Source organism: Diadema antillarum, unplaced genomic scaffold (assembly GCF_040938485.1).
Source record: "Diadema antillarum isolate AM-2024a unplaced genomic scaffold, OU_Dant_1.0 scf00000164, whole genome shotgun sequence".
NCBI lineage: Eukaryota > Metazoa > Echinodermata > Echinoidea > Diadematoida > Diadematidae > Diadema > Diadema antillarum.
Window position 1 is genome coordinate 27,887 of NW_027271053.1, and position 27,648 is coordinate 55,534.

The 27,648-nt window shown below is 39.3% G+C and overlaps 1 protein-coding gene and 4 non-coding genes across 5 annotated transcripts; all 5 read right to left on the reverse strand.

Annotated features, from left to right (window-relative positions):
* Positions 1 to 27,390, reverse strand: LOC139722363 (monocarboxylate transporter 7-like). Its single transcript, XM_071633669.1, has 7 exons — positions 27,331 to 27,390; positions 22,663 to 22,858; positions 17,826 to 18,122; positions 5,249 to 5,757; positions 3,861 to 4,086; positions 3,043 to 3,186; positions 1 to 254 (listed from the first exon to the last, which is right to left on the reverse strand). Exons 1-7 carry the CDS (start codon positions 27,388 to 27,390, stop codon positions 1 to 3), a joined length of 1,686 nt encoding a protein of 561 aa, XP_071489770.1.
* Trnag-ucc (transfer RNA glycine (anticodon UCC)) lies at positions 11,029 to 11,100 on the reverse strand. Its single transcript has one exon. It is a non-coding gene; the product is annotated as a tRNA-Gly (tRNA).
* Trnag-ucc (transfer RNA glycine (anticodon UCC)) lies at positions 11,427 to 11,498 on the reverse strand. Its single transcript has one exon. It is a non-coding gene; the product is annotated as a tRNA-Gly (tRNA).
* Positions 11,825 to 11,896, reverse strand: Trnag-ucc (transfer RNA glycine (anticodon UCC)). The gene has a single exon. It is a non-coding gene; the product is annotated as a tRNA-Gly (tRNA).
* Positions 12,223 to 12,294, reverse strand: Trnag-ucc (transfer RNA glycine (anticodon UCC)). The gene has a single exon. It is a non-coding gene; the product is annotated as a tRNA-Gly (tRNA).
* Positions 27,391 to 27,648: the final 258 nt, after the last annotated feature.

Consider the following 27,648-nt stretch of genomic DNA (forward strand, 5'->3'; position numbering starts at 1 on the left):
TTATGGCGAAATACTAGAAATGCTCGAAATACCCTTCACGCCTCCGAACATATCGTCCCTACAGTCAACAGTGTCTAGTTTCTTTCTCTTGCTGCCATTTCCACATCCTGTCCATGAAACCATCGTATGGCGATTAGTCACGTGGTATCGGTGGTAAATAGGCACCAAAAGGAAGAGAACACCAGAAAGGGCGTAGACACCGATGCACACATAGAGAGCGATTCTGTACGACCCTGTCCTATCCACGCTTTCACCTATCAAAGAGAAAACAGACAAATAATAGGTCAAAATTTGTTACATATAACGAAGTGCAACTCACCATTCGAGTTGACTGAAGTACAAAATATCATGCCGTCAAACCCCCGTTTGAGGCGAGACCCCATCGCCAAACGAAGCTTATGGGGTGCTATACCCCCTAACGATTCCTCGTTTGAGAAGTGGGAGTAGATGTATTTGCCCACTGCAAAATAACTTTCTACTCAGGCGTGGCAAACCTGGAGGCCAAGCCAGGGTTTAATGACTGCAACAGCTGTCATATTACGTAAGAGCATGATAAGGATATCTGCCTGTGGCAGACCATTCAAAGTGCACTCAATTTTCTCTATTCTTTCTAAAGTTTTAGATTTAATATTCTATTGAGAAATTCTAAAGTCATCCGTTTTGAATTTCGAACGAAAAAGATTGACCCATAAATAACGAAAATACAGGAATAAGAAGGAGAGCATTGTAGAAGTTTGTCCACACACACACGCACCATGGAGCTACATAGCCCATGCCAACTAAAAACCAAAACAATCTCCTCCTCTCGCAGGTGCCCCCCCCCCCCCCTGTGGCGGTGACTGATGCTTAGATTAGGCCAGGGTCAAGAAACAGGTGTTTTATATCTTTGGTTTTTAAGTCCTTGATTGCCAAGATATACACTGGCATAGGGGTGTAGCTTCTTCAAACGAGAGATTTGCCTCATGCTTGTTTTTTTTTTTGAATATATACAAATTTACATGAAAAGAATAACAGAAGTTCCATCAAAGTCGGATATACAATAAGAAGGTAATGCAATTAATCTCAAAGTTTCACTTTTTTTGCGAAAATGGTCGTATCAGCAGCAGCCATAAATATGATATATGGGAGATGAATAATGAAGTGCCACACATTTTACTGAATTTCTACTAACATTTTAGGAAAATGTAATATTTCTCAACCCAGCCGATGATTATTGACATCGAACTTAAAGGGATGGTACAGTATTGGTGGGGATGAGAATTGGGCTTGTAACTTTTTGCGAGATACCTAGAAAACACTTATGATATAGTACAGAGCATATCATTTTTAGAGGAATTCAGAGTTTATTCGATGATAATCGGGTTTGGAATGACCGAAACATCCAAAACCAAAAACAAAGTAAAACAAAGCAAAAGTAATGAAGTGTGGGTCCCACACTTTATTAGAATCGCTCTTTTTTGGATATCTCATCCATTTCAAAACCAATTTTCATCAAATAAACGTTGAATTCCCCACAGAATTTCATGATCTTTCATATTTCATAAGAGGTTTCTCATCATTTCACAAAAAAAAAAGAATTAAAAACCTGAAAAAAAGGTCTCGACCAAAACTGTACGCTCCCTTTAAGTCATGTAAATTCACCATCACGGGACATGATATTATCAGTGTATGTTTTGTTTTGTTTTTTGTTGTTTTTTAATTGAATATCATTATTTACGTTGACATTTCATGGAATTACATCTTTAGGTACTCTCAAGGGACAAATTTTCTAATTCCCTCAAACTTGCTAAAGTCATTCTCATTTTCATATAAAAACAAAATGATCCCTCTTTAATTTGATTTCATTTCTTGATTATAGGCCAATATCCATTTTACCCCCGATATGTAAAAATCCTATGTACGGGTCTAATTTGTCCTAATAAACAGTTATGTATTTATGCCAAATCAATCTGGGTTTTTTATTTTCAACAATTAATTAGACAATTCTATGTCTGTGGTTTGTTATAGGTGAAGTCTTTTTGAAAAGATAACATGCACGAGGGGTTTTCATGGATGTATTCAAAGCATTTAACACAAGTGACCATGATATAATTATGAATACATAAATCAAGATTGTACATTGTATTTAAGAGGATAAAAGCTATTTTGGTTTATAAACTACCTACATAACAGCCAACAATATGTAAGCTTTTCTTTCCATAGCTCATCGCTATGTGGTGTACCACAAAGCTTATTTAGGGTCCATTATTGGTTATCATAATATTCCTTCTTAATATTTGCCGACAATACAATTATTTTTTTTTATTTCAAAATCTATTAACTCTTATCGCTTGACTAGAAAAGTGTGTTACTTTAAGTGTCATAAAAGGAATCTAATAAATCATTTATTATCAACAAATCAAAATATATTCACTTCCTATTAAACTTCAGAACAATAAACATACGCCCGGGAACTGTAATGAATCCATTGAGGGGATATTCCCAAACTGAAAATAAAAAATATATATCTACATAAAATTTCTGCGAGTTGCCATTGATTGTAATATACCAGTAAATTTGAAAGAACATAGAGCCAGAAACACAGTGAAACTTCTTTAAAATTAAAAGGTTACACTGAATGATTTCTCTTAATCTCACATAATTATTTTTTTTTTAAATCTCGCAGTTCATATTACAATACTGTTTGGGAAAACACAAAAAGAAAATAACAATGTTTATTATTTCGTCGAAAGATAAAGAGGACAAAACGCAAAACCACAAATTAGATGGAGATAAATTAGCTACGTAGGTAGTTGCCAAGCGTGTGCTATCACGCAGAATTCAAGAATCTGGTTTTAGACTGGTACACCATTCTTGTGGATGGTTTTCTTTCTTTCTTTTTTTCCTGGCTTTGTTTTTGTTTTTGCAGTTGTATAGCGTGTTAGACGGTATATCAATTGCGTATTTAGAATGTTAAATACTGTGGGTTATTTGTTTTATCAAATCTACTTGTATTTGAAAACACTCCTCTGTCCCTGCTCATTCAAATAGTGAGAATCATACCTAGGACGGAAGCAAGAATCACCCCAAGGCCGAAGCTCATGGCCAGCAGAGTAGATATTGCTCTGCCCTTGCTCACCCCGAAGACATGATTGGTGATTGAGAAGGGAAGACTGTCCCCCACGCTCATGACAACCGCTCCTTCCACTGCAAAAAAAAAATAGGAAAAAGCAGACACACAGATGAACAAAATAATAATTAATGAAGTAAATACATGCATATATATATATATATATATATATATATATATATTAAATAGATTAATGAAATAATAATGAATGAATAAATCTATAAATGAAAAAGAAATTGTTTAAAGGACAAGTTCACCTATATAGACATGTGGGTTGAGTGAATGCAGCAATATTAGTAGAATACATCAGTGAAAGAACATGTTATAGGGGTTTTTATGAACTTATCCAAAGTGTTTGATAAGTTACAACATGATATTCTACTTAAAAAGTTACAATTTTATGGAGTTCGCGGAGTTGCACACTCGTGGTTTAGGGATTATTTATTTTGTAGACAGCAATACGTTGTTCATGTGTATAATGACATGTCATCCCGTTTTTTAGAGATTAGATGTGGTGTCCCCAAGGCTCAATATTTAGACCCCTAACCTCTATTTTTTGTTACATATTAATGATATCGTAAATTCGTCGTCTATGTTATCATTTACACTTTATGCCGATGATAATATCATTTTTTTTACTCATATGTTAATATAGATACGTTAGTTTCCATACATAATGCAGAGTTGCCAAATGTACTGAATTATAAATAAATAAATTATCACTTAACTGCCAATCTCTAGCGGCACTTACCGACCAGTAGGGTCATAACTCCTGCAAGGCTTTCGGACACAAGCAGGCAGGCCATGACGGTGATTCCTGTCGTACTGGCAATCGTCGAGAGATAGAGCTTGTGGAAAGGCAGGCTGTCGGAGACGATGACGATAACAACTTTGCCGACCATGAGTGCGATACCGACGGCGACCACTGCCTGGGCACCATTAGCCTCGGTGAAACCAAGCGACAGCATGTATGTGACCTGGCAAGAAAAACAGAAAGTCGAATATCTTGATTTGTCACGATATTTTTATGGAAATCATAGCTCCTCGAAGTGAAAATCTGAAATGTGTAACAAGTGTTGCTACATTTGAATAAAACTTAGAGAAAGGGTTTTTCGGTTCTAAAATACTGTTTGAACAATGCTTTGCTTTTTATCACCTCATTTGCATGATATTCTGTTATTATAACTTTACCAGTGTCAGTGGATTGCGTTCGGCACAGGGGCAGATCCACTGTTTTTTATAAAGGGGGGGGGGGGGGGTAGTGGGATTGACCCAATGACAATTCTCTCGCCAAACTGGCTGACAAAACAGGAAATGATTTTTTTTTTTTTAAAAAAAGGTCTTCAGTGTTTGCCAATACTGCTTTCCCCAATGCGGCTGACAAAAATAAATAAATGAATGAGTGAATGAATAAATAGACATCAAAATGAAATATATAAGATAAATAAATATATTGATAAAATCTATAAGAACAAAAGAAATAAGAAAAAACTCTTCACGTAATGCTACATGATCTAGCGAGAAAAATTCTGACGGAGAGCATATTATATTATGCCAAATGATTTCGTGTGCAAATCCAATGCAAATTGTGTTTTTTTTTTAATTGACATAAATTAGATTATTTCAACTTTTGAACATTGAAATTAATCAAATCTAATGTAGATAAGCTTGAAAAAGTGCCTGCAACAAATTTTGGCCAAAAAACAATAGAAAACAAAGGTCGAAAAAACAATAAAATACATGAGAAATTAACAAAACAATAAAAAAACAAAAGACACTGATTTTGATTGCGCTATTTTTTTACAAGAAAATTGTTTGATGTGTCTTGAGGAACTCTGAAACAAAAATTTAGCAATCCTTCATTCTTTTTGATGGAGTTATAGGCCGAGATCTGAAGGGGGGGTCAAATTGACCCCCCCCCCCCCCCCCGCAGTAAAAACTTGATCTCAAATAGCCCAGTTAGAATAGGGTTAAATTGAAATGTTTTTTGAGAAACTAGGTGAGTATTGTGTGACCAGCACGCACCCACGGAGTAAACACTAATGGCCAAAATAACAATAAACTAGAGAGATGCTTGCATCATGTAATATCCAACCAACAATAATATTCTGTAAGAGTCGCTGTACCATTGCACCTTACCATCTGAATCGCGAAGAATGAGTTGACGAGCCCAAACCCAAAACAGCCGATCGCTAGGAACCAGACATCAGGATATGTCATCGCAACAAGGATGCCTACTCCAAGCGAGGAGATGTGGCTGTCGACTCCAGAGGTTTCATCTAAACCTTGACATGCTGCTTTGCTCACACAAGAGCTCATCCCGTCTTCTACGCCATTGTCGCAGGAAAGTGCCACCTTTACTTCCTCCGACGTTTTCGACGCGCAAAGCATGGGGCTTTCGATATTGTCTCCTTCTGCGTCCCTAGCAACGGTCGCCCTTGGTGCAGGATCAGATTGCAAGCGTACTTTTTCCGAGCCATCCCCCTTTGTTGCAGTCGACTCTTCCGTTCTCGGGAGGGGTTCCCGGTGGGTCCAGGCACAGGTGGGAAGGACGATTACAGTGATAATGCCTGCTATAGTTCGTATGGTGTTTCTCCAGCCAAGACGATTGTTGAGGAAGAAGATGAACGGTCCAAGCGTCAGCATAGCTGACGGAAAAAAAGAAAACATGAATATGATTAGATATACATGTATAACAACATATACATGTATAACAACATATTTCATCTACATGAGACAAATGAAAAAAAAAGAGGATTTTACGACACAATGTCTGTGAGGTACACGTCTACACGTCATACCAGCTTCGGAAGATCTTATTTTATTTTATTTTATCTTATTTTCTTGTGGGGGGCACACTCTTGACCAAGGGATCTATAATACGTTTAGATTTAGTTTAGTCTTATTTACCTTATACACATTCGACCTTATTTTAGCAAATCTTTATTGATCCACGGGAAGGTTGCATACGACATTCACATTACAACAATACGATATTACACTATAAACAGACATATAGATAGCTACGCGCATTAAATGTCTGCACAATCATTATACAATCATCTTATACATCATAACGATCAGTACCAGTCAAGTCCATTCTTGTTATCTCTATATTATGTCCTATAATATGCAACTATCATTATGCAATCGCCACACGGTTACAGGAGACACTGAAATAGTGAAGACATTTAACATTAACATTTGCATATTTGACTACTCCCATCCAATGTTGCGTCCTCGGTTTGTTGACAAGAAGATGAGAGATAGTACTGAAAGCTGTAGGGGAGTTTGGTGAAAATTTACAAACAATCAGTTCCTTCAGAGAACTTTGGAGTGTCCGCGGGTTGCAGTACCCCGAAAGTGTATTCATGTATGTGTGCGTGTACAGGCCTATTTTGCGTGGGTTTGTGTGTTTAGTGCATTATTTCATCATCCGTATCGAAAATTGTGATGGGGAACAGCAGTGTGAAACCCACGGGGCTGGGGAATAAAAGTGTCCATTCGGGACAAGAGAGTTGGAGTTGGCAAACATGGCGTGAACAGTTGCAGTCATTCGGTGCATGCTGATCCAAGAATGTTTTGTCGGTGTATGACAGATGTTATGTCGGTGCTGAAGGGTGTTCTGTTAGTGCATGACAACAATCGCTTGACCTCAATTGGCTGAAAGTCATTTCAGTGAGAAAACAATGTCATTAAGTTTGCAGTTAGTTTGGAACGCATTTCTACTACGAAAATGCACTTTCCAAACCGATTTGGCAATCACGCTGAATTGGCACGTATACAAACATAATCGAACAATCCCAACTTCAAGTGTTACTGAGCTTTCACCCAGCCTTTCAGGCCAGGATGGCGGCTTTCTGGGAGCTGGGAAAGAAGGTTGATTGTTTGAGTTAGTCACAAGAGCATCTCATGTGACCTGTGATATACGTATACGCAAGACTTATTTTTCTTCAAAAGCTAAAGACGCTTTGCTGTTGAGAATGACGACAATAGTCCGCGGTCTGGGATAGTTTGGATATCCCATCATAAAAGGGGTTTAGAACAGTGTGTGTGCACTGCCATGATAAAGGTCAGGAATCTACGGGGTCCCTTTCTTTCTTTGTCTCTGACTCTGTCATGAGGGAGCTTTAGATTTTAGACGCGCGGACGTTCAAAGGGAAAAAAAAAAACATGTTCTGAGCGTGCGCAGTAGCGAACGTCAACTTGACCCGCGCTTCTGCGCACGCTCAGAACATGTTTTTTTTCCCCTTTGAACGTCCGCGCGTCTAAAATCTAAAGCTCCCTAATGTCCATATCTCTGTTTTGTATCTCCATCTACTAAGATTTCGTGTATTACTGCATATCTCATTCATTTATGTTTAAAAGACACTCTCGCCACAAGTTCTTTACATCAAGAGATGTGACCCCAGCATGTTCAATTGACCACATTGCTATTTGTACCTACGTAAATATGTTGTTTGCTGGAAATAAATGTAATCATCTGAAGCAATTCCGAGAACGAATTTTGCCCAACACGTATACATTCCTCGACAAGATATTTCACTTTATGATTACGCTTCCCCCCCCCCCCTTGACCAAGTCGTTAAAAGGCAGAGCCTTTGGTAATGGTACTGCAGAAGCTGCAATCCTAGAGTACATGAGACCAAATCAGTCTTCCACATAAAAGGATATCTACATGGACAATTTGATTGCACGTTGCAAACTTTCATGATGCCACACATACGTCTTCTTTGTACTCATTCTTAATTCTCCCCCATCGTTAAAGGGATGGTATAGATTTGGTTAGGGTGGCCGGCTGCGGATTTCTAATGTTTTTCGTGAGATAATGAGAAACCTCTTACTAAATAGAAAACAGCATATTCTCAGAACTCACAGTTTATTCAATGAAAATTGGTTTTCAAATGATTGAGATATCCACAATACAGAACTCCTAATAAAAGTTGGGACCTCCTTTTTATTAGGATCACTTTAGTTTACTTTGTTTTTGGATATCTCAACCATTTCAAAACCAATTTCAATCAAATAAACTTTGATTTCTTCATAGAGTTGTAAGCTCTTCAAAATCCAAGTTGTTTTGTAATAATCTTGCAAAGAGTTGAAGGCTCAATCCCAATCTCAACTAAAACTATATCATTCCTTCGAATAGTGGAAGTTGCTAGTACATTGTACTAGGTCATTGTGCTTTCCAATTATTTGATTAAACAACAAGGTGAGGAAAACTCACTTCCACGGCCAGTTACAGTTTTTAGTGCACTTTGGAAGGGCACTGATAATAGAATGTCAAAGTCATGAATAAATTGCTTCGAATCCTCAATGGCGTAAATCAATAAGTTTTAAACTTGCCCGCTTCGTTACACGCCATTCCGTGAGAGCAGCAGGAAATGCTAACCGAAGGTCAAATCTGGGTCTAGATAAGCAAGAACGGATGTGAAGTCATCGTAATCACTAAAGATGTCTATGTCCATACCGGCTTTTGAGGCAAAAGGGGTGCTAAGACCAGGCGTCCACTAGGGCGCGGACAAGACGCGGACAAGCCCCGGAATGCAAATTTGGTATTCCGCACTCCTTCGGGAACCAGTCCGCACGTTCCTGAACGTGTCCGCTCACTGTCCTAAACATGTCCGGGCGTTTCCGCACCTTCGGGAGAGAGAAAAATTTCCGCGTCCAAATTTTGATCGAGACCAAAATTTGGACGCGGAAATGAACTTCCTGACACCTTCGGCGACTTGTCCTGACGATGTCCTGAGGATGTCCCGCTTGTCCGGAACCCTTCCGCTCCTTCCGCACACGCTCCGGAAAGAATCCCGCGGTGTGGGGAAGCTTCCCGAATGAAAGCGGAAGACACCAGGAATGTTTTAGGACAGCGCGGAGCCGATGCGGATCTATATATGCAAGTGTCCGGAACCGATGCGGAAATTTTGTGATCCAGACACGAAAATGTCGACACTTTCCGCGAGCGTCATGCCAATGAAACGCAAAATGAGCAAGAAGGGAGGCGAGGCCCCCATGCAAATATCCCCGTCACAGGCACACCTTTCGTCTAGCGATGAAGAACAGGTAAATCTAAGGAATTTCCGGTCCCAGAAGGCAAAGAAGAAGGTAGTAGAGACTGTGCCAAAAGCAACCAGAAAGAAGTGAAATCAGCCCCCTAACTTCCTAGTAAGTTTGTTTTGATTTGATCTTTTCAGAAATTATTTTTCATCTGAGTGACTTTCCTGGTTCCTATTACTTACTATAGTACATTTTCCTTTATGTTGTTTTCGTATTTTATTTGCAAACAAACTAGGTTGTCCCATGTGACAGCCCAGCTGAAAAATCACAAAAGTAGGTGGAAGTACACTCAGAAAAAAAAAGCATTTAATTTTTGGCTAAATGTTAATGTATTATATAAACATGAACAAGTTGTTATTCATACGTAAATGCTTTCTAATGATACAACATATTAGAACAAAAGACAAATTCATCACACTGAAAAGCATGAATTCAATTGCAAAGATATACCTGTGGTCTCATTACAATGTAATATCTTTGAAGCCCAAAATAACAATGAAAGCTAAAGATGATGGAGGAAAATGAAAATTTTTCTGTCACTTCAAAATTCAAGTGAAATGAGAGAAAAAGCAATAAATCATGAACTCGAAAAAGTGATAAATTTCTGTCTTTTGCTTTGTTTTTTTGCTGAGTGTATATATTTAAGTACACATTAAGCATCACAAATCATTTCAGAAACATTCTTTACCTGAATGATTTTCGTAGTTGTTATTACCTAATATTTTTTCTCTTTTTGTTTTAGTTGCAAATAAACTCGATTGTCCAATTTGACAGCCCAGCTGAACCCCCCCCCCCCCAAAAAAAAAAAGTAAATTAAAGTAGGTTACAAATATTTCCCCATTTTTGCACTTCATTGACAATGGGCTATATAGTAAGCTCTAAGCATGAAAAAAAAAAATCTCGGACTTGGAAATGTTCAAAAGTGATCAAAATAAGAGAGGGTTAGAGATGCACAAGGGTAAAAATCAGAGAAAGAAAAACAAATTTAATGATTAGGATCATTAGGGCATGCTCTACACAAGTATCAGACAAAGCATGTATATACTTCACGATGGATAAAGCACATGTCTAAATGAAGGGAATAAAGAATATATACACCCTGTATATATATATATACAGTCGAACCTGCCTTAGCGGCCACCTCTCTATAGCGGCCACCTGTCTATAGCGGCCACTGAAAAATCCCCCCGAGAGAAAAGCCATGTTAAAGACCCTGTGTATAGCGGCCACCTGTCTAACGCGGCCAGCGGCCACAAATTTTGTTTCCCGTGGTAGATTTTAACCTGTCTATAGCGGCCAAAAACCTGATGGAGCCGTAGCCGAGCCGATAATTCAGCGTGTTTTTCTGCTTTTTAGCCGTGCCAGTCATTCCTGGGCAACGTTCAGTGATCGCCATCGTTGCATTCATCACTTATTCAGTCCCAATAATGCACTAGTGTTAAGTTTTCTTCATGACTGTGCACATGCTACGGTACTGTGCAACAATTTCACAAACACCGGCATTGTTTTATGCATGATACACACGTGTGCATACGTACACACATACATGTACATGTAAGTGTTTATAGATGTATACAACGATGATACATGTACATGTAGGCAATGTACACAAAGTTGGATTACCTGTCTATAGCGGCCACCTGTCTATAACGGCCACTTTTTCCGTATCCCTTGGGTGGCCGCTATAGACAGGTTTGACTGTATATAATATACATTATAAATATATAAATATATATATATATATATATATATATATATATATATATAAGATATGAGAAAGGAAGGAGAAATCGGTGCGTAGCTTTGACATCATTATTCCTCTTACTGTTCCTCCTTTTTTGGAAAAGCGCAAGAGTTGAAAAATTGGTCTCCGCCGGGGATCGAACCCGGGTCTTTGGCATGGAACGCCAACGCCTTAACCGCTCGGCCACGGAGACGTCATAGCGATTCAGGCAGACCCAAGCTCGAATACCCGACGGACCAACCTTTCAACTCTTTATGCGCACGTTCCTTTTTGGGGCAGAGAGTTATGAATAACAACCAGCCGCGTGCCTCAGCTGGATCTGCAATGAGATTCACGTAGCGGTGAATTGGGATAATGTTTTTGCGAAAGAAGTCACCGCTACAACAGCTTTTTGGCTTCTCCTGAATAATTTGCATATGTAAGATATGAGAGAGGAAGGAGAAATCGGTGCGTAGCTTTGACATCATTATTCCTCTTACTGTTCCTCCTTTTTTGGAAAAGCGCAAGAGTTGAAAAATTGGTCTCCGCCGGGGATCGAACCCGGGTCTTTGGCATGGAACGCCAACGCCTTAACCGCTCGGCCACGGAGACGTCATAGCGATTCAGGCAGACCCAAGCTCGAATACCCGACGGACCAACCTTTCAACTCTTTATGCGCACGTTCCTTTTTGGGGCAGAGAGTTATGAATAACAACCAGCCGCGTGCCTCAGCTGGATCTGCAATGAGATTCACGTAGCGGTGAATTGGGATAATGTTTTTGCGAAAGAAGTCACCGCTACAACAGCTTTTTGGCTTCTCCTGAATAATTTGCATATGTAAGATATGAGAAAGGAAGGAGAAATCGGTGCGTAGCTTTGACATCATTATTCCTCTTACTGTTCCTCCTTTTTTGGAAAAGCGCAAGAGTTGAAAAATTGGTCTCCGCCGGGGATCGAACCCGGGTCTTTGGCATGGAACGCCAACGCCTTAACCGCTCGGCCACGGAGACGTCATAGCGATTCAGGCAGACCCAAGCTCGAATACCCGACGGACCAACCTTTCAACTCTTTATGCGCACGTTCCTTTTTGGGGCAGAGAGTTATGAATAACAACCAGCCGCGTGCCTCAGCTGGATCTGCAATGAGATTCACGTAGCGGTGAATTGGGATAATGTTTTTGCGAAAGAAGTCACCGCTACAACAGCTTTTTGGCTTCTCCTGAATAATTTGCATATGTAAGATATGAGAAAGGAAGGAGAAATCGGTGCGTAGCTTTGACATCATTATTCCTCTTACTGTTCCTCCTTTTTTGGAAAAGCGCAAGAGTTGAAAAATTGGTCTCCGCCGGGGATCGAACCCGGGTCTTTGGCATGGAACGCCAACGCCTTAACCGCTCGGCCACGGAGACGTCATAGCGATTCAGGCAGACCCAAGCTCGAATACCCGAATATATATATATATATATATATATATATATATATATATATATATATATATATATTAACATAAGTAACAGTTACTAATATAAGTAACAAAACTGCAACAAAGATCATGCTGTATTCACCAACGGTTTATTTCTTGTGAAGAAATAAATCGTTGGTGAATACAACATGAACTTTGTTGCAGTTTTGTTACTTATCTTTTTATCTTGCCCACACGTGGATTACCTTATCAACATGACTATATATACATATATATATGTATATACATTTGCATTTTTATGTATATCATATATATATATATATATATATATATATATATATATGTATGGTTCAAAAAGTTTGCGAATATCATCCATGTGACTGTAGGCAGAGAAAAAATTGTTCTCCCAGATGAGACAAATAAAAAAAAAAAATGAGTCGTCAGCCGACATGAAAACAATCCTATTCTTCGACTTTTGGTGGTCACATTTATCAAATAATATTGACCAATCATATTAATATAATATCAGCCGCTGCTGCTGAAGCACAACAAGGAGCATCAATGAGCAGTCAAATGAGGAAAAGTCAAAGTCAGTGCCAAATTTATACCTTTCCATTTTCCTGGTATTGTCCGCAGTTTGTCCGCATGCCTAACTTTTGTTGTCCGGAAGGCATCCTGATTGTCCGCGTTCATTCCTGGTGTAATCCTAGATGTTTCCGCGCTGCCCGGCTACGATTAGCATATTCCGAGGTGTTTCGCGCTCTTCCGGAGTGATTCCTAGGAATGTCCGCAGTCAGTCCGCGGACAGTCCCCGGACAGTCCGCGGACAGTCCTAGGAATGTCCCAGGACAAGCCGATTCACAAAGTTATTCCGCGTCTGTCGCGGACAGGATGCCGAAATAACAAAATTTGCTTCCGCAACCCTTCCGGGGCTTGTCCGCGCCCAAGTGGACGTCCGCCCTTACCAATCAATGCCCATGAATTGTTTTCATTCTCATGTCCTCATGAGCAGTGCAATTTTACGTCAAATAGTTTCCGAAAAACTAAAAACTTGAATGACAATGTTGAGCGAGTTCACGCCACTTTCCAGTATGAGAAGAAGTATGTGTAGAACCCTTTTGAGCGTTCACAGTAATTACATGCAATAAAGATAAATCTGAAAAATGTGGGCCGACTCAGTAGAATATGCAATGATAAATGGGAGGACAGGGCGCTCTGGGAATCGTCTTTCTTCTTAGTGTGCTGTCATTTAATATCAGTAAATATCAAAACGCGCAAAAGGTGAATGAATTCATACTGAACAATTGGACACTTTATCCTGAGTGCTCCAACAAGAACGATTATGGGATGGTAGAGGAACAAAGCTGACAGATCAGAAATTTAGCATCTTTGGGGTCATCCCACTAGATCGACACCCACGAGTCATACTGCCTACAGCCCACGAGTTCGACAGATACAACACGGGGCGTAGTGTGTCAGCCTCGTGGGCCTTGTGAGCTTAGTGTCGAACTTATGGGCTGTATGACTCGTGAGCCGTGTGACTCGCGGGTGTCGGTCTCGTGACGTGCACCCGCATCTTTTGGGTGCCCGCCCGCTATATATTAGAGCAGATAAGCCGAAAAATTGTGCAAAATTTGACTAAAGCATGAAACTTTCACCAGTGTTAGTACATGTTATAAAATTTATTTTAAGATCGGGAGGTAAGTCTGAATTGACTTCTGATGACCTCCAAAGGTCAATGACCTCAAAATTTGATAAAAATCGATATTTTGCGTCATTGATGAATGTTAAAATGGTAGGTCCTAATGATGTACTAAAAACTCATTTTTTTTTTGTTACAGTGGAATTGTCTTCATGTTTCATAGAACCCTGACAGGTTTCTATCCTTGTCTTCTGATGACCTCCAGAGGTCAATGACCTCAAAATATCAGAATATTGATATGTTGTCATTGATTAATGATAAATACGGCAATGATGTACTAAAACCATGTTTGTTTGTTTGTTTTTTACAGTGGAATTGCCTCAATGTTCCACCGATCCTTGACAGGTTTCTACCTTTGACCTCTGATGACCTCCAGAGGTCAATGACCTCAAATTATCAGAATTTTGATATTTGGTGCAATTGGTTGATGATAAACATGATAACGATGTCTTAAAAATTTTGTGCTACAACTGAATCGCTTTCCTATTCCTCAGTTCAAGGGAAATTATTTACATGTCTCTGCCTTTGACCTCCGAGGACTGTGACAGGTCAATGACCTCAAAATATCAGAATATTGATATTTGACGTATATTCAATGGTTAACTATACCTGGTGTGCAATCACGCATTATGCTACTAGTATTAGCATTTATGCTACAATAGAAGTGTCTCCTCATTCCACTGAACATTGGTCATTACCCTGTGTATATCCAACTTTGACATCTAAGGACAATGTGAGGTCAGACTTTTAGAATATCAAAATTTGTGTAGGATTACAAGTATTTGTGTTTGGCTTCTTTGGTTTAATCCTAAAAGTTTAATCATTTACAAATCACGCCTTGACGTTATAATCAAAGCATGTATGCATATTCCACAGAGTACTGGTTCATAGTAAAAGGTTTCAGGAATGTGAGCGGTCAATTACTTCAGAAATGAAGCTTACGTGTCTTCACTGATGGCAGTGACCTCAAATACCGTAAGTCCCCCCCCCCCCCATAAAAAAAAAATTACAACGGGACCCTCCGCAATGATATCTTTAAAAATATCGAATCAATCTAAATACAAATTCAGGGTATGAAACTGTACCTCATTGCCCACATCTTACAGGAAACCCCATTCGATTTGCTTCAGTGGTCAAAGAGAAATGAAGAATTTTATAGAAGATGTCAGGAATTTCTTCCCTCCAAGTTCTGTCTATTGTATTCACACACAGGATCATCGAAGTGCTAAACTTGGAAGAATCAAACTCATGACAGTCTCTGTGACCTCTTAACCAAATCGAATGGGGTTTACTGCAAAATAGAGCTAAAATGTTATATTTTAAGACCCTGGAGTAGCATTTAGACAATTTAATCATATTGTGTGTTATCAATGCGAAAATCTAATTGTATTTCTTTTCTTTTTTGGGGGGGAGGGGGGACATACTGTATAATATTTATGTTTGGGTTAGTTATGCAGCCTAGCTTGCATGAAATTATGTGCAACATTATCAAATTTGCACTGGACAAAATTTGTACGCTTAAACATGGAAAGTGGGGAGAGGAGTACCATATTTTGGGTTGATGCTTAATAGTATGTGAACAGGTATATGGCAAAGTCCCTTGAACTGGATGAAAGGGTGAAAGATACTAACCAGAAAACAACAGGCCCACCTCATCAGGTGTACGTCACAAGTCAAACAACTCAAGAGTCGTACAGCCCATGAGTTACGCAGCTCACGAGTCATACATCCTGTGACCTAAACACTAGATGAACAAGGTCCATGAGCTCGACATCAAATATAATAAGCCCACAAGCTGTGCGGTCCGCGAGCTCGACACTCGAGGAAAACTTGGCACACGGTACGAGATTGATATAATGTATTTCAAATAGCTTAATCTATTCAGTGTATAGGTCTTGTGGACCCCCCCCCCCCCCCCCCCCCATGTGTCGGACTCTTATGGGCCTGGTTTGCCTAAACTATAGTGTCAAGCTCATGGGCAATGCTACCTAGTTTCGAGCTCGTGGGCATGGCTCCGATGAATGACTCATGATCCTGAAGCATACAGTGACGTCATGGACCATCTGGAAAACGACATACTGTGAGGGATAACATGCACTTCACATGAAGTAATCCTGTGTCTTGCTATTGTCATCCACTTAAGTTTAGGTCATTAAGTCAGGCAACATGGGGCATTTTTTTTTAATGACATCTTTAGGTACCTCACTTCCAAATAGGAGTGGAACTACTATTTGCTCTTATTGTCTTCTTTATACTCGATACTCCTTAACAATTGGGCCTGGCCAAGAGTTGCGTCCCCCATATGCCCAAATATTGCTTGTTTCCAATATGGCCGCCATCCGGTTTGCATCCAATGTGTGAATCAGGGTAGTAAGGCAGCGGGTAATATCATCCGGTTAAATCTCTCTACCAGCAAGTGATGATTCCGTGTAACCTCCTGCTTTGGAAAGGGCTATCGAAAGCCGTATAACAGGGGAAAGTTAATAAACGCAGCCTTCTAAAGGGCTTTGGAAAGGGCTATCGAAAGCCGTTTAAACAGGGGAAAGTTAATAAACGCAGCCTCTCCAGGCAAATGTCCATATTTGCCAAGTGGAGATATTTGCGATTAAAGGTTAAGAAAAATAAAGAGAACAATAAGAAAATGTTTGCTTCTTTTGACCATAACTTCAAAAATGTACCTTCATATGTAGTGACCAATATATCATTTAAAAGGTATTATTTGTACTTTATGACAGAGACCGTACTTCAAAATCTTCAAACATGGACTTGTCGGTTTTTGCGAACACATTCTTCATATATATATATATATATATATATATATATATATATATATATATATATTTATATATATATGAAGACAACGTCATTATTGTGTAAGTTCCCAAAAGCTCCTTATGACTTTCTCTGAGCCGGCGACCATATTATTGTACAGATACATAGAAAGAGGGTAAGAACACGCCAGCATGCCATTCCCCGTAATTTGGTGTGGGACTTCGGGGATGAAGAGCCATTGGAACTGACCACTAGCGGGGAAAGTAGCCAATGTCTAACTTATAAATTCCTATGACCATAGACTTTTCTTGGGAGAGGGGGTTTCGACAAAAATAGCTGGAAGGAAGATAAACGGTTTCATAAACTCCAAGAAGGGGAAAATACTGAGCATATTGACGTCACAGGGTGACTAGGAAAACGAATGCAGTGTTCTGTTTTCTTTTACTCTCTATCCTATCATATTCTATTCTATTCTGTTCTATTCTATTCTTTATTTTATGTGCTAGTAGCCATCTGGGCTACAATTGTAAAACAGATGTGTTTGTTTTGTACATCCTCTAAAGATCACCAGAGGTCAAAGGTAGAGCCCTGTCTGTGCTCTTTGGAATATGAAGACAATTTCTTGTTAAACAGGTATGCATGTTTTGCACATCTTAACCATGTTTATCATTAACTAATAACATCACAGATCAATATTATGGTATTTTGAGGTCATTGACCTCTAAAGGTCATTAGAGGTCAAAGGTAGAAACCTGTCAATGCCCTGTGGAAACGGAAGATTTGTAGTACAAATGCATTATTTAGTGCAGCGTAACCAAGATCATTCACAAATGCCTCCAAACATCAATATTCTGATATTTAAAGTTCATTGACCTCTGGAGGTCATCAGAGGTCAAATCAGACTTACCTCCCTATCTTAAGATGAATCTTATGGTATGTACTAACACTGGAGAAAGTTTCATGCCTTAGTCAAATTTTGCACAATTGTCATGATTTTGAGGGCTTAACTGCTCTACTAATATAGGTCATGTCATAAGTCTCACCCAGATTGGAAGAGGCCATCGGCAGAGTAACGGCAGCCATGAGATGACGCAGTGGGAAGTACTCATGGAGAAGTCCGTAAGAGGCGAACATGATAAAACCGGTGCCCACCCCATAGAGCAGGCTGTAGGTGAAGAATATCGGTGCGATGCTCGGCATGAGTGAGGTGAGGAATAGCCCTATGGCAAGGGCGGCAACTCCGCACGTCACCACGCAGCGGTAGCCGAAGCGCTCGACGAGCAGGTTGACGGGTATGGAGACGAATGAGGCGATTCCAAATGGGGCCGATCCGATCCAAGCTGCATTAAGAAAAGGCACACACAAAGGACTACTCGTTGATTATTTCTGAAACTTACCGTTTGCTTGTTGTTGTTGTTTTAGTTCTGGAAATGGGTCTGAAGTTTCATGGGTTTGCCAGTCGAAATGGAATAAATTTTGCGCACCGTGTTGTTTAAGTATCGCCATAACGTCAATATACCTGCTAAACTACATTGTTCTCAGCCAAGTTTTCTATATATTCATCTGTAGATCAACATGTTAGCGGTGCGAGGTTAATCTATTATTTAGTCAATGGCTTTATGTTTTTCCCTGTTTTCTTAGATCCTTCACAAATACGTTTCCAATTCCAATGCTTTTCCCAAAATTTTTGGCCAAATGGAGGTTCTTAAAACAGACTCTACCACTCACGAATATCGCAATAAAATGATATAGGAACACTGCCACAACTTATACCTCCCTTGGTCATACCAAAACAGATCATAAGATAACACCTGACTCCAGCCCTGCGTACAATATTCACGTCTCAGATCTTTCCTTTAGGACCTACTCTCATGCATTATGGAGACCCAATTTTTGTTTTTAAACATTGGAGTTACATATACATATTTCAACTTTTCTGTAAAAACATAACCCATGACTCATCAAGTACCATAATATTGTATCCATGTTTTATGCTGAAACTTATGTGATTCAAATTTAAGTTCTTTAAAATATTATGAACTCAAGCAAGCGTTATGTATATTGCTTTGTATTATATCATAAGGATATAAATCAATTGAATTGAGTTGAATTTAATTTAATTTAATTTAATTTAATTTAATTTAATTGAATTGAAAACAAAGCTTGAGACATCCACCAATTAAAGTCAAAAAATTCATACAGTTTCAAAGAAAATGACATAATGTTAAGAGTTCAGTGTACTACGTTGCAAAATACGCAGGTATAGGTTACTAATTGAACAGAAGTAGTCCAGCTTGGAAGGAACAAACCTTCAAAGAGCAAATACTTGAAGGACAAGTTCAACTTCATTTGCATATATGGCATGAGTGAATGCACCAATATTATTAGAGCACATTAGTGAGAGTTTGGGGGAAATCGGACGATCCATTCACAAATTATGAATTCTTAAAGTGTCTCTGCAGTCACTGCTGGATGAGAAGACTACTATTGTATGATGTCACAATTGCATGCGTACGATACAAGGAAAATATAAAGAGAATGCGTACAACGATACAAGGCAAATATCAAGAGAATATCGCAAATTTTCATTTCTTGAAAAAAGTGCACATTTCCTCGACCTGTCGCTGACGTATGTTAAGAGTAATATAATTTCCCTTGCCTTCTGAAAGAGGCAAGTCAAGCGTTCTTTTATTTTGCGAGAAAAGTGAAAATATGTTTAATTTTCTCTATGTTTTCTTTGTATTTTTCAATTCAATTCAAAGGTTTTATTTTCACTTCTTTCAACAGAACGTACAAAAAGTATATCGTTGTACACATTTGACATATCACAAGCTGCAGTATTCTTCACATTCAGCGGTGACTGAGAAGAAACTTCAAAAATTCATAACTTTTGAACGGGTTGTCTAATTTTCCTCAAACCCTCACTGATGTGTTCTACTAATATTGTTGCATTCACTCAGTCCACACGTCTATGAAGGTGGACTTGGCCTTTAAAGGCCCGATCTCACAAAGGTGCTACAACCTTGTCCATGGTTTAAACCATGGACAAAGACCACGGAGCGCCAAGTATCGCATGGAATATTTCGTTACGAAATCAGTCATTTCGTCGACAAAATGATTATTTTGTAACGATATGACAACATTTCGTAACGAAATATCTATTTCGTCGACGAAATGACTGATTTCGTAACGAAATATTCCGTTCGACACAAAGGGTCAGCAGTACGAACGAAATTGTGTGTGTTTGTGTGTGTCCGTCAGTCCGTGCGGCCGTCAGCCCGTATTGTGAAGGTCCCTCGGCAACGATAGTTATGATTTTTTTTTTTTTTTTATCCTCTCTTGGTCGTGTTGGTAGGCCCATGGGAGGCCGACATATGGGTAACTATACGAAGGAGTACGTCCTTGACTATACTACACAGCCCAGTCGCTGTATTGCGCTTCGCACGCCATCTGGTCAGGCTAGTGTACTGAGTGAGAGGTCACGTCCACTACTTCGAACTGTGTTGTTTGAACCAGGGCTGTAACATCTTGCCAGAAGTGTTGGGGAGGGTGTTAGGACTATGGTCAATGCTTCGAATCCTTCCTAATGACATGTATTATCTTTTTTGTTCGTTAAACCGACAGATAAAAGGTTAGCCAGCTTGCCACCTGACAACCACAACTTTAAAATGATGAGTTTGAATTTTGAATGCACTCAGGAGGGGCTGATTTACGGTTGATACAGGCTGGCGAACACAAATAGGTTCATGCTTCGTACTAAAAACAGAAAAAATCGCATTCCCATACGCCTCTAAATGGTTATTTTCAAATTTGGACAGGGGTCAGTATTTGAAAGTGAATAAAATCCTAGTGTTGCACAGATATCAAATCTCTTATTTTTCAACCAAATCACCTCATTTCGCAGTTTTCTCGATTTAGACGTCAAAAAAATTATATTAACGACCGCGTAATTGTACTCGAGGTGGCATGTTACATGTACAATATGCAGCCTACATTTAATATTACACTCTTTGTTCTTTGATTTCACCTAAGTACCAAACTATACTCGAACACGTAAAGGTGGCTTACTTGCACATATCATATCTAAATCATAGAAGCAATTTCATAATGCTTCGACACTAATTAGCATGCACTGCACTCGATATCCTTTTCTCTGCTGTCTCTGTTTGTACATGTATGCTTAACGGTTAGACACGCATGCCGTATGTCGATAGGGTTATCATAAAGCCTTTGTATATCAAGGTCAAAAGCAGCTCAAATGGAGCTCCCTTTGCATTTTTTTTCTTCTATCAAGTGTAACATTATAACAATGCCCTGTTTATTCAAGAATATTGAATCATCATGCAATGCTTACATCAAGAAAAAGTTGATCACTTAATCAGACAAGTTTTCACATACGATGGATATCTTTCCACTCACTTATCCAATGTCTTTACTCCATACGCTATCATCGACACTGGATTGGGGCAGGGCTGGAGTGGCCTTAAACTCTCCTAGTGAATTTTCATCTTATGATACACGTAAGACCTACGCACTATTAAGTTCCGCAAAAATGTATGCAGGCATTGCAGAGATGTGGGGGAAGTCGTGTTGGACGGTTATGACATTGACCTTTAATTGTCCTTTGCTCTTGAGTATGTGTGACCAAGAGGAGATTGACTCGGCTTTGTCCACTCGCACATTTATATACAAGTTTCATGTGAATACCTCTAAAAGGGGTATCTCACTGAGCGGCGAACGTTTGCGAACGTAGCGGATTTGGGATTTCGCCAGGGTTCGTAAAGGGTTGCAAAAGGTTCGTTAACAGTTGTAAGAAAGTTCTCAAACGGTGTTTATCGTCGCAAACACTTTTTCTTGTCGCAAGAAAGTTCGCAAAGAAATTTTGAACATGTTCAAAATTTCATTGCGAAGCTTTGCGAATTTGTGTTTTCGCTAACAGTTGCAAACATTCGCAAAACACTCGTAAGAATTCGCAAACGGTCGTATTATACGGTGTCGCTAACATTTTTATTTGATTCGCCACTGCTAGCGAACAAGTAACCATATGGTTCCTATATAAAAGCTCCTGAAACAGGCAAGGTTCCACTCTAAGAAAGTTCTTGAAGCTCTTGACATCTCCATCATGTAATTCCTGCAAAAGCTTTTCATATTGATCACTGAAGTCTATCCTCTGCAACAACCACTCTTTGACCCAAACAGTCTTTCTTTTCTTCTTCCTTTCTTGTTTTTTCTCTATCTTCTTTCTCCTAAGCTGCACGATACCTGTAGCAGCAGCCTGGTAAAGCAGCTCTTCAAGGATAGCAGCTAGCACGTTGAGCCTCTTCTTGGCAGAAATTTATTTCCATATACTGGAAATCCATCTTAAACGGTTGTCACAAGAGATCTGAATTCAGTGGAAGGTTGTACATTCGTTTTATGGGTCTCACTATACATAATCGCCTGGTACTTTTCTAGGTCCCAGAACATTCGCAAATTGTCGCAAAGGATTTGCAAACAGTTGCTAACATTTGCAAAATTGTCGCTAATAGTCGCCACCTGTGTTTCGCACACACTTTCGCAAACATTCGCTCAAGTGTTGCTAATTGTCGCTAAACATCCCAAAAAGTCGCTAACTGTCGCTAATGGCAGAAGCGAACCTTGATTTTTCGCAAAAATTCGTCAGAAAAGTCGGCGAATCTCAAATTCGCTATACGTTCGTAAACGTTCGCCGCTCAGTGAGATACCAGCTTAACGGTTATGTTACGTCGTCCACAGCAAAATTGATTCGGACGGACAGCCCTAAGCTATATAATGCTTCCAGCATTGTCCAGCGACAGAGTCATTATCTTTAAAAATAATAATGATAATAATAATAAGTGAAAGAAAGGGAAAGGCACCCACCGACTGTCGTAACGCTAGAGTTGAACTCTTCCTGCAAGCTGACGAGGAGAATGCTGAAAGACAATATGACCCCGAAGCTGAAGTAGAATGCCAGGCAAGTCGAAGCCGTCACTACCCAGCCCCATGCCGCCCTGATCCGCTTGGCGAGGCCTGGTTTACCAGCCATGACTGACCCTGATCCTGAGGTCGGCACGACCTGTTTGACAGAGTTTGAGCAAAATGGCGTTTGAGATGCAGGTCCATGTCATTGACAGTTGGCTTGAATAAGCAGAGTAAAGGTGGAACACGCAGGGCAGTATCGTTGACACTGGACAAAGATAAGAATTTGTAAAATGGGCATGCTCCATAGTACACCCTACTCCTTTTCGTCGATATACGGCATTGTCTATCAGTTGCAATATCAGTGGGCCCTATTACACTTTATACCGATCACAATATGAATGAGATGAGCTGGTGCATCCAGAATTCCCGAGTCTTCCATCGATGCATGATCTTCAATCCTTACGTTTTTCCATAGATTGATAGACAAGGAGAAAACATTCAATCCCTCACATCGCTTGCGTTTTTTGTTTCGCAGCATTATTGACATAATATCATAAAGGAGAAAGAATTGCAGCTGTTACGAAAGTATTGACCAAAGAGAGTGTTCGTTGCCATGGTTAAGTGTATTTGTGCATTTATAAGACAATGTGAGAGTTGAATTTTTGTTAGTAATATCATTACTCAATCTAATTCTAACTATTATGTCGATGTGACCAAAATAAAAGTTGACGAATACATGTAAAACCCAGTTACATAACGTTCTTGACTCTAGTCCGACTTTGCTGAAACTTCTACCGCTTTATTCATTTCATTCTATGATATAATCAGCCGATAATATGGCGATATGTCGATCATGGGGTCGAACTGTACTTTTTTCTTCTCGGACAAGAGATTTTTCTTTACCACAGCCGCTTCCCATGCTCCAAAGTGAGTGAGTTTGCGAAGGTTATACTGTCAGCGATTGTTCACACAAGACAACGTTTCTCCCAACACAATGCCCTCCAGCTGATATCTTATTTGTACAACGCTTCAGTATTTTAACGTCATTTCCCATCGAAAAAAAAAACTATACAGTACAAGCTAAATAATATGCTTCTTTCGCAGGCATTTGGAATCGTATAAGAAAGCGACAACAGTTGTACAATACAAATCAAAAGCAGTTTTACAAAAACTGAACTTTTTAGTACACCATAGGACATCACCAGTCGTCAAGACGGAAGGGGGTTCATGTGATTTTGCACTTTGCATCCAGTGGAAAAGGCGCTCTATAAATGTCTATTATTATTATTATTATTCAAGCAGAGAGGGCCTTACTTCGAGTGCTTTCCAAACTTCAGGATAACATTTCAAGGAAATAATTATAACATGAGAAAAACTTTATACCACAGCCATCAAAATCGCTGTGGATGTTTTGTGAAGATAATTTGAAAAGAAAAGCGAAACAAACCTTGTTGTTGTGCAGTTACCCCCAAGGAACGCACATCGAGAAATGCGAGTAAATTTTATAGGAAAAGACACCCGAGCAAATTGCACACACAATAATCCATTCATCTACACATGTATATGATATGCCAATGCCTAGTATGTGGCTGCATGTAACATAACGGCGTACGTGAGTGCAATGTGTACAGAAGCGTTCTGCAAGATCAAGTTTTGACAATAGAACCTTTCTTTCCTCACAGTGAAAAATGAAACCTACTGAATGAAATATTCAGCCCCGTAGAGAGCTTTGTGATAGTCGTAGCAATTCTATCATGAGTTTCCAGCAACAATGAAAAGCAAATAATGGTCGAGAGCTGTCGAAACGTGTCACTGTGCATCATCAAAATATATATACCCTGGACTATACAGATTGAGCAAGCAGAAGTAAATTGTTTCTTCTTCTCCTCCTCATCCTTCTTCTCCTTTTTCGCCTTTTCTGCGTGAGTGTGAGTGGAGGTATAGCCCCTGAGGACCTCCCCCTCCCCCATTCCGCGACCCATGACGAGTATAATAGGCAACAAAACTCCGAAAACAAGATTAGAACTTGTCTTGCGAACAAAATGCACCAGGGAAAGCTCCTAAATGAAAGACATTACCCACGGCTGTCGGGTAGCTGAAAGGCCTTTCATCTCTTGTTGTTTATGCCGACAAAGTTTACCAAGCTTTTGTAAGCTAACAATCAACCAGCGTTGAAGGCAATGAAGTTAACATCGCACGTACATAATCAGAGATTAAAAGCTGGTGTATACCTTTCGAGTTGTTGATACTCCTGAGTCCTTACTACTCAACGAAGTTCACTGCCCACTGACACGCGCGTACTTCGTGACGTGATTCAACTGGGATGAACAAATGCCTGCATGGGAGGCCAGAGTTCTGAAATATAAACGCGATATGTAAACATTCATATTATGGTTGACTTGCAAGCACCTAAAAAAGAATGGAATCTCGATGTATATGACGAAATTAGTAGACTAACATGATTCAAAATTTTGGTCATGAGAATCACTATTGTGACATACTTAAATCAGTGGAAGTAACCCGGCCCATCTTGGAAGCAAAAGCTTTAAAATGACAATTCAACCGCTAACGATTCCACGATTCCATGGAAATGCACACATAAAACATCGTTATATGGTATGGAAACATTTCTTTAAACTTAAGCCTTCTATAATATAGAACCTCTGCGAAGTGTTGAATCTTACAAAGTCCACAAGTGGTGGTGGCGAGGCAGCAATTATATTATTAAAAGAAAAAAAACGCTTTGGTATATTTACCCTAATGCATATTTATAGCTAAGTCGTTATTACATCTCTAAGTTTTTTATGAGCATTACCTTTCATGTTGCTGATTTCATGATCTCGTTACCGAAGTCTTTCAGTGTTATATAAAATATCGCTCGTAACTTGACAAGCCGTTCAAGTCCACATAATTATATCAAATCACTGTAAAGATGAGACACCGCGCAACTCTCCCAGATTAGTGACTCCTGCTTGTCACCGTAAAAGTTCATTATTCTGAAGGTTCGTTATTCCGAAGTTTTTGTTGTTGTTGTTGTTGTTGTTGTTGTTGTTGTAATAAAAAAAAACCGTTATTCCGAAGGTTCATTAAGCCGACAATGAAAAAAAAAAAGATTCATTATTCCAAAGGTTGGTTAGTATAATTACACATCATCTTTTCATTCTCAGACGAACGGAACCATAATTTTCTGATCAACGAACTTTCGGTGAATGAATGACGAACATCCATACGCAAATAACACAGTATCAACGTACAACATGAAAAGAACAGTCAGCACATGATTCCTTGTCTATTTGTTGCTATTTCTGAGAATAAAACGTTTCATTTGTTACATCATCACTGTCAAATTGGTTTTTTTAACACGTATACGTACGTGTTTGTCTACTGTATATAGATAGTGCACTCCCCCACCCCCATAATAAAACCCAACCTTCTTCAAGTATGTCCCATTTTATGCTGAATATGACGCGAATGTGTAGCCGTATTACACATTTGCAAAAGTAAACAAACAAAAAAGAAGTGTTTAAAAAAGCACACACATTTAACTTTTTCATATTCCTGAACGAAAATATTTCCTCGCTCATCTATATGGCTCCCTGTAAATTGTTATACTATTTTCTTTAGTAGCTTCTGACGTCTTAATTCGTATGTCATCTGCATGGACCTGTAGCAGTGTCGATAGTTAATCCCTAAAGTTCAACAAGCTCACATCAATTACTGCCTCCTCAAACGCAACAATATCGCTTTGAAATGGGAGGTTCATTGTATCATATATTATATCCAAACAACTGTGTTATGCAACACGTTCTAGATACCTTTCAGATACTAGTATGACGTGCGATGCATTCCGGATTTTGACATAGGCCCTATTGATTCGATATATCGATATGGATTTATATACATATATACAACGGGTGGTGAATTAAGAAATTGTATAAGTCCGAACTCAAGTGCGCATAGGCCTATCTTCGGACAGTGATTATTTGTAAATTAAGTTATTATTACTTATAATTTGCATATATGAAACAAAAACCAAGCTTTAGTGCTTCAAAGTATAGTTCTAAAATGTGAGTTAGAGATATAGTAGAGACAATTAACCGCTGTAAAATTGTAATCATTCTAACCAATGTTAAATATTGTTGATATACAAAATGTGAGCTATATATTACATATTCTTGTATGGTACGCTGTTTCATGACGCAAACGTGACCTACACATGCATAATAATGCATCAATGTGATAACCTATTTTTTTTTTTACCATCGCTCCCAATGGTAAGCAGTACCTTTAAGATAATTTTTACTCATAATCGCCATCTCAACTGAGGTGTAGATCGAATACTGGTACCTGAAAATTCTGGAGAAACGGTAATGGCAGATGAGATATCAGAGTCCTTAAGAACAACAGAGTATAGATCCTTAAAGTCTCTACTGGGTAAATCATAACAACAACAAAAATTGTAACACACCACTACATCTTCAGAAAATATGTGTGTGTAGTAACAGTATCTCACTTGTTCAAGGCGAAGACGAGTCTTTGATCAACTACTTCCTTGAATTGATGCGTGGGTTACGAAGTTGAAATCTGATGTTGATGATTACCGATGGGTGGCTAACCTCACGACACCTGCATCTTCCGCCTGGCCCTGTAGCTCTGGTCTGTCTCTGAGGACTGCATGCGGTTCATCTCGACCAGCTGATGATGGTGCTTCAAGTCGATACGTTGGACACGGGCAGCCGCTGGCTGGACACTATGTCCTAATCACAGCGCTTTTCCCCATCCGCATTATTCTTCTGCATCGATCACACTGCCACTAAGTCACTGCAAACCTTTTCAGGTATGTTTGTACGCACAAGACTGAGCCGTGACGTCCTCCATGTAACTAATGCCCCAGCATTGATTAGTGAGAAACGTTGCTGCCTGGACCCGCACGAAATAAGCTTT

Excerpts from the sequence above, each read along its gene's own strand:
- LOC139722363 (XM_071633669.1), bottom strand. The coding sequence starts at position 27,390 with ATGAACCGCATGCAGTCCTCAGAGACAGACCAGAGCTACAGGGCCAGG. Across the intron at positions 22,859-27,330 it reads GGGCCAGGCGGAAGATGCAG|GTCGTGCCGACCTCAGGATC; the intron begins GTGTCGTGAGGT and ends TCTGTCAAACAG. Across the intron at positions 4,087-5,248 it reads CATTCTTCGCGATTCAGATG|GTCACATACATGCTGTCGCT; the intron begins GTAAGGTGCAAT and ends TTTTCTTGCCAG.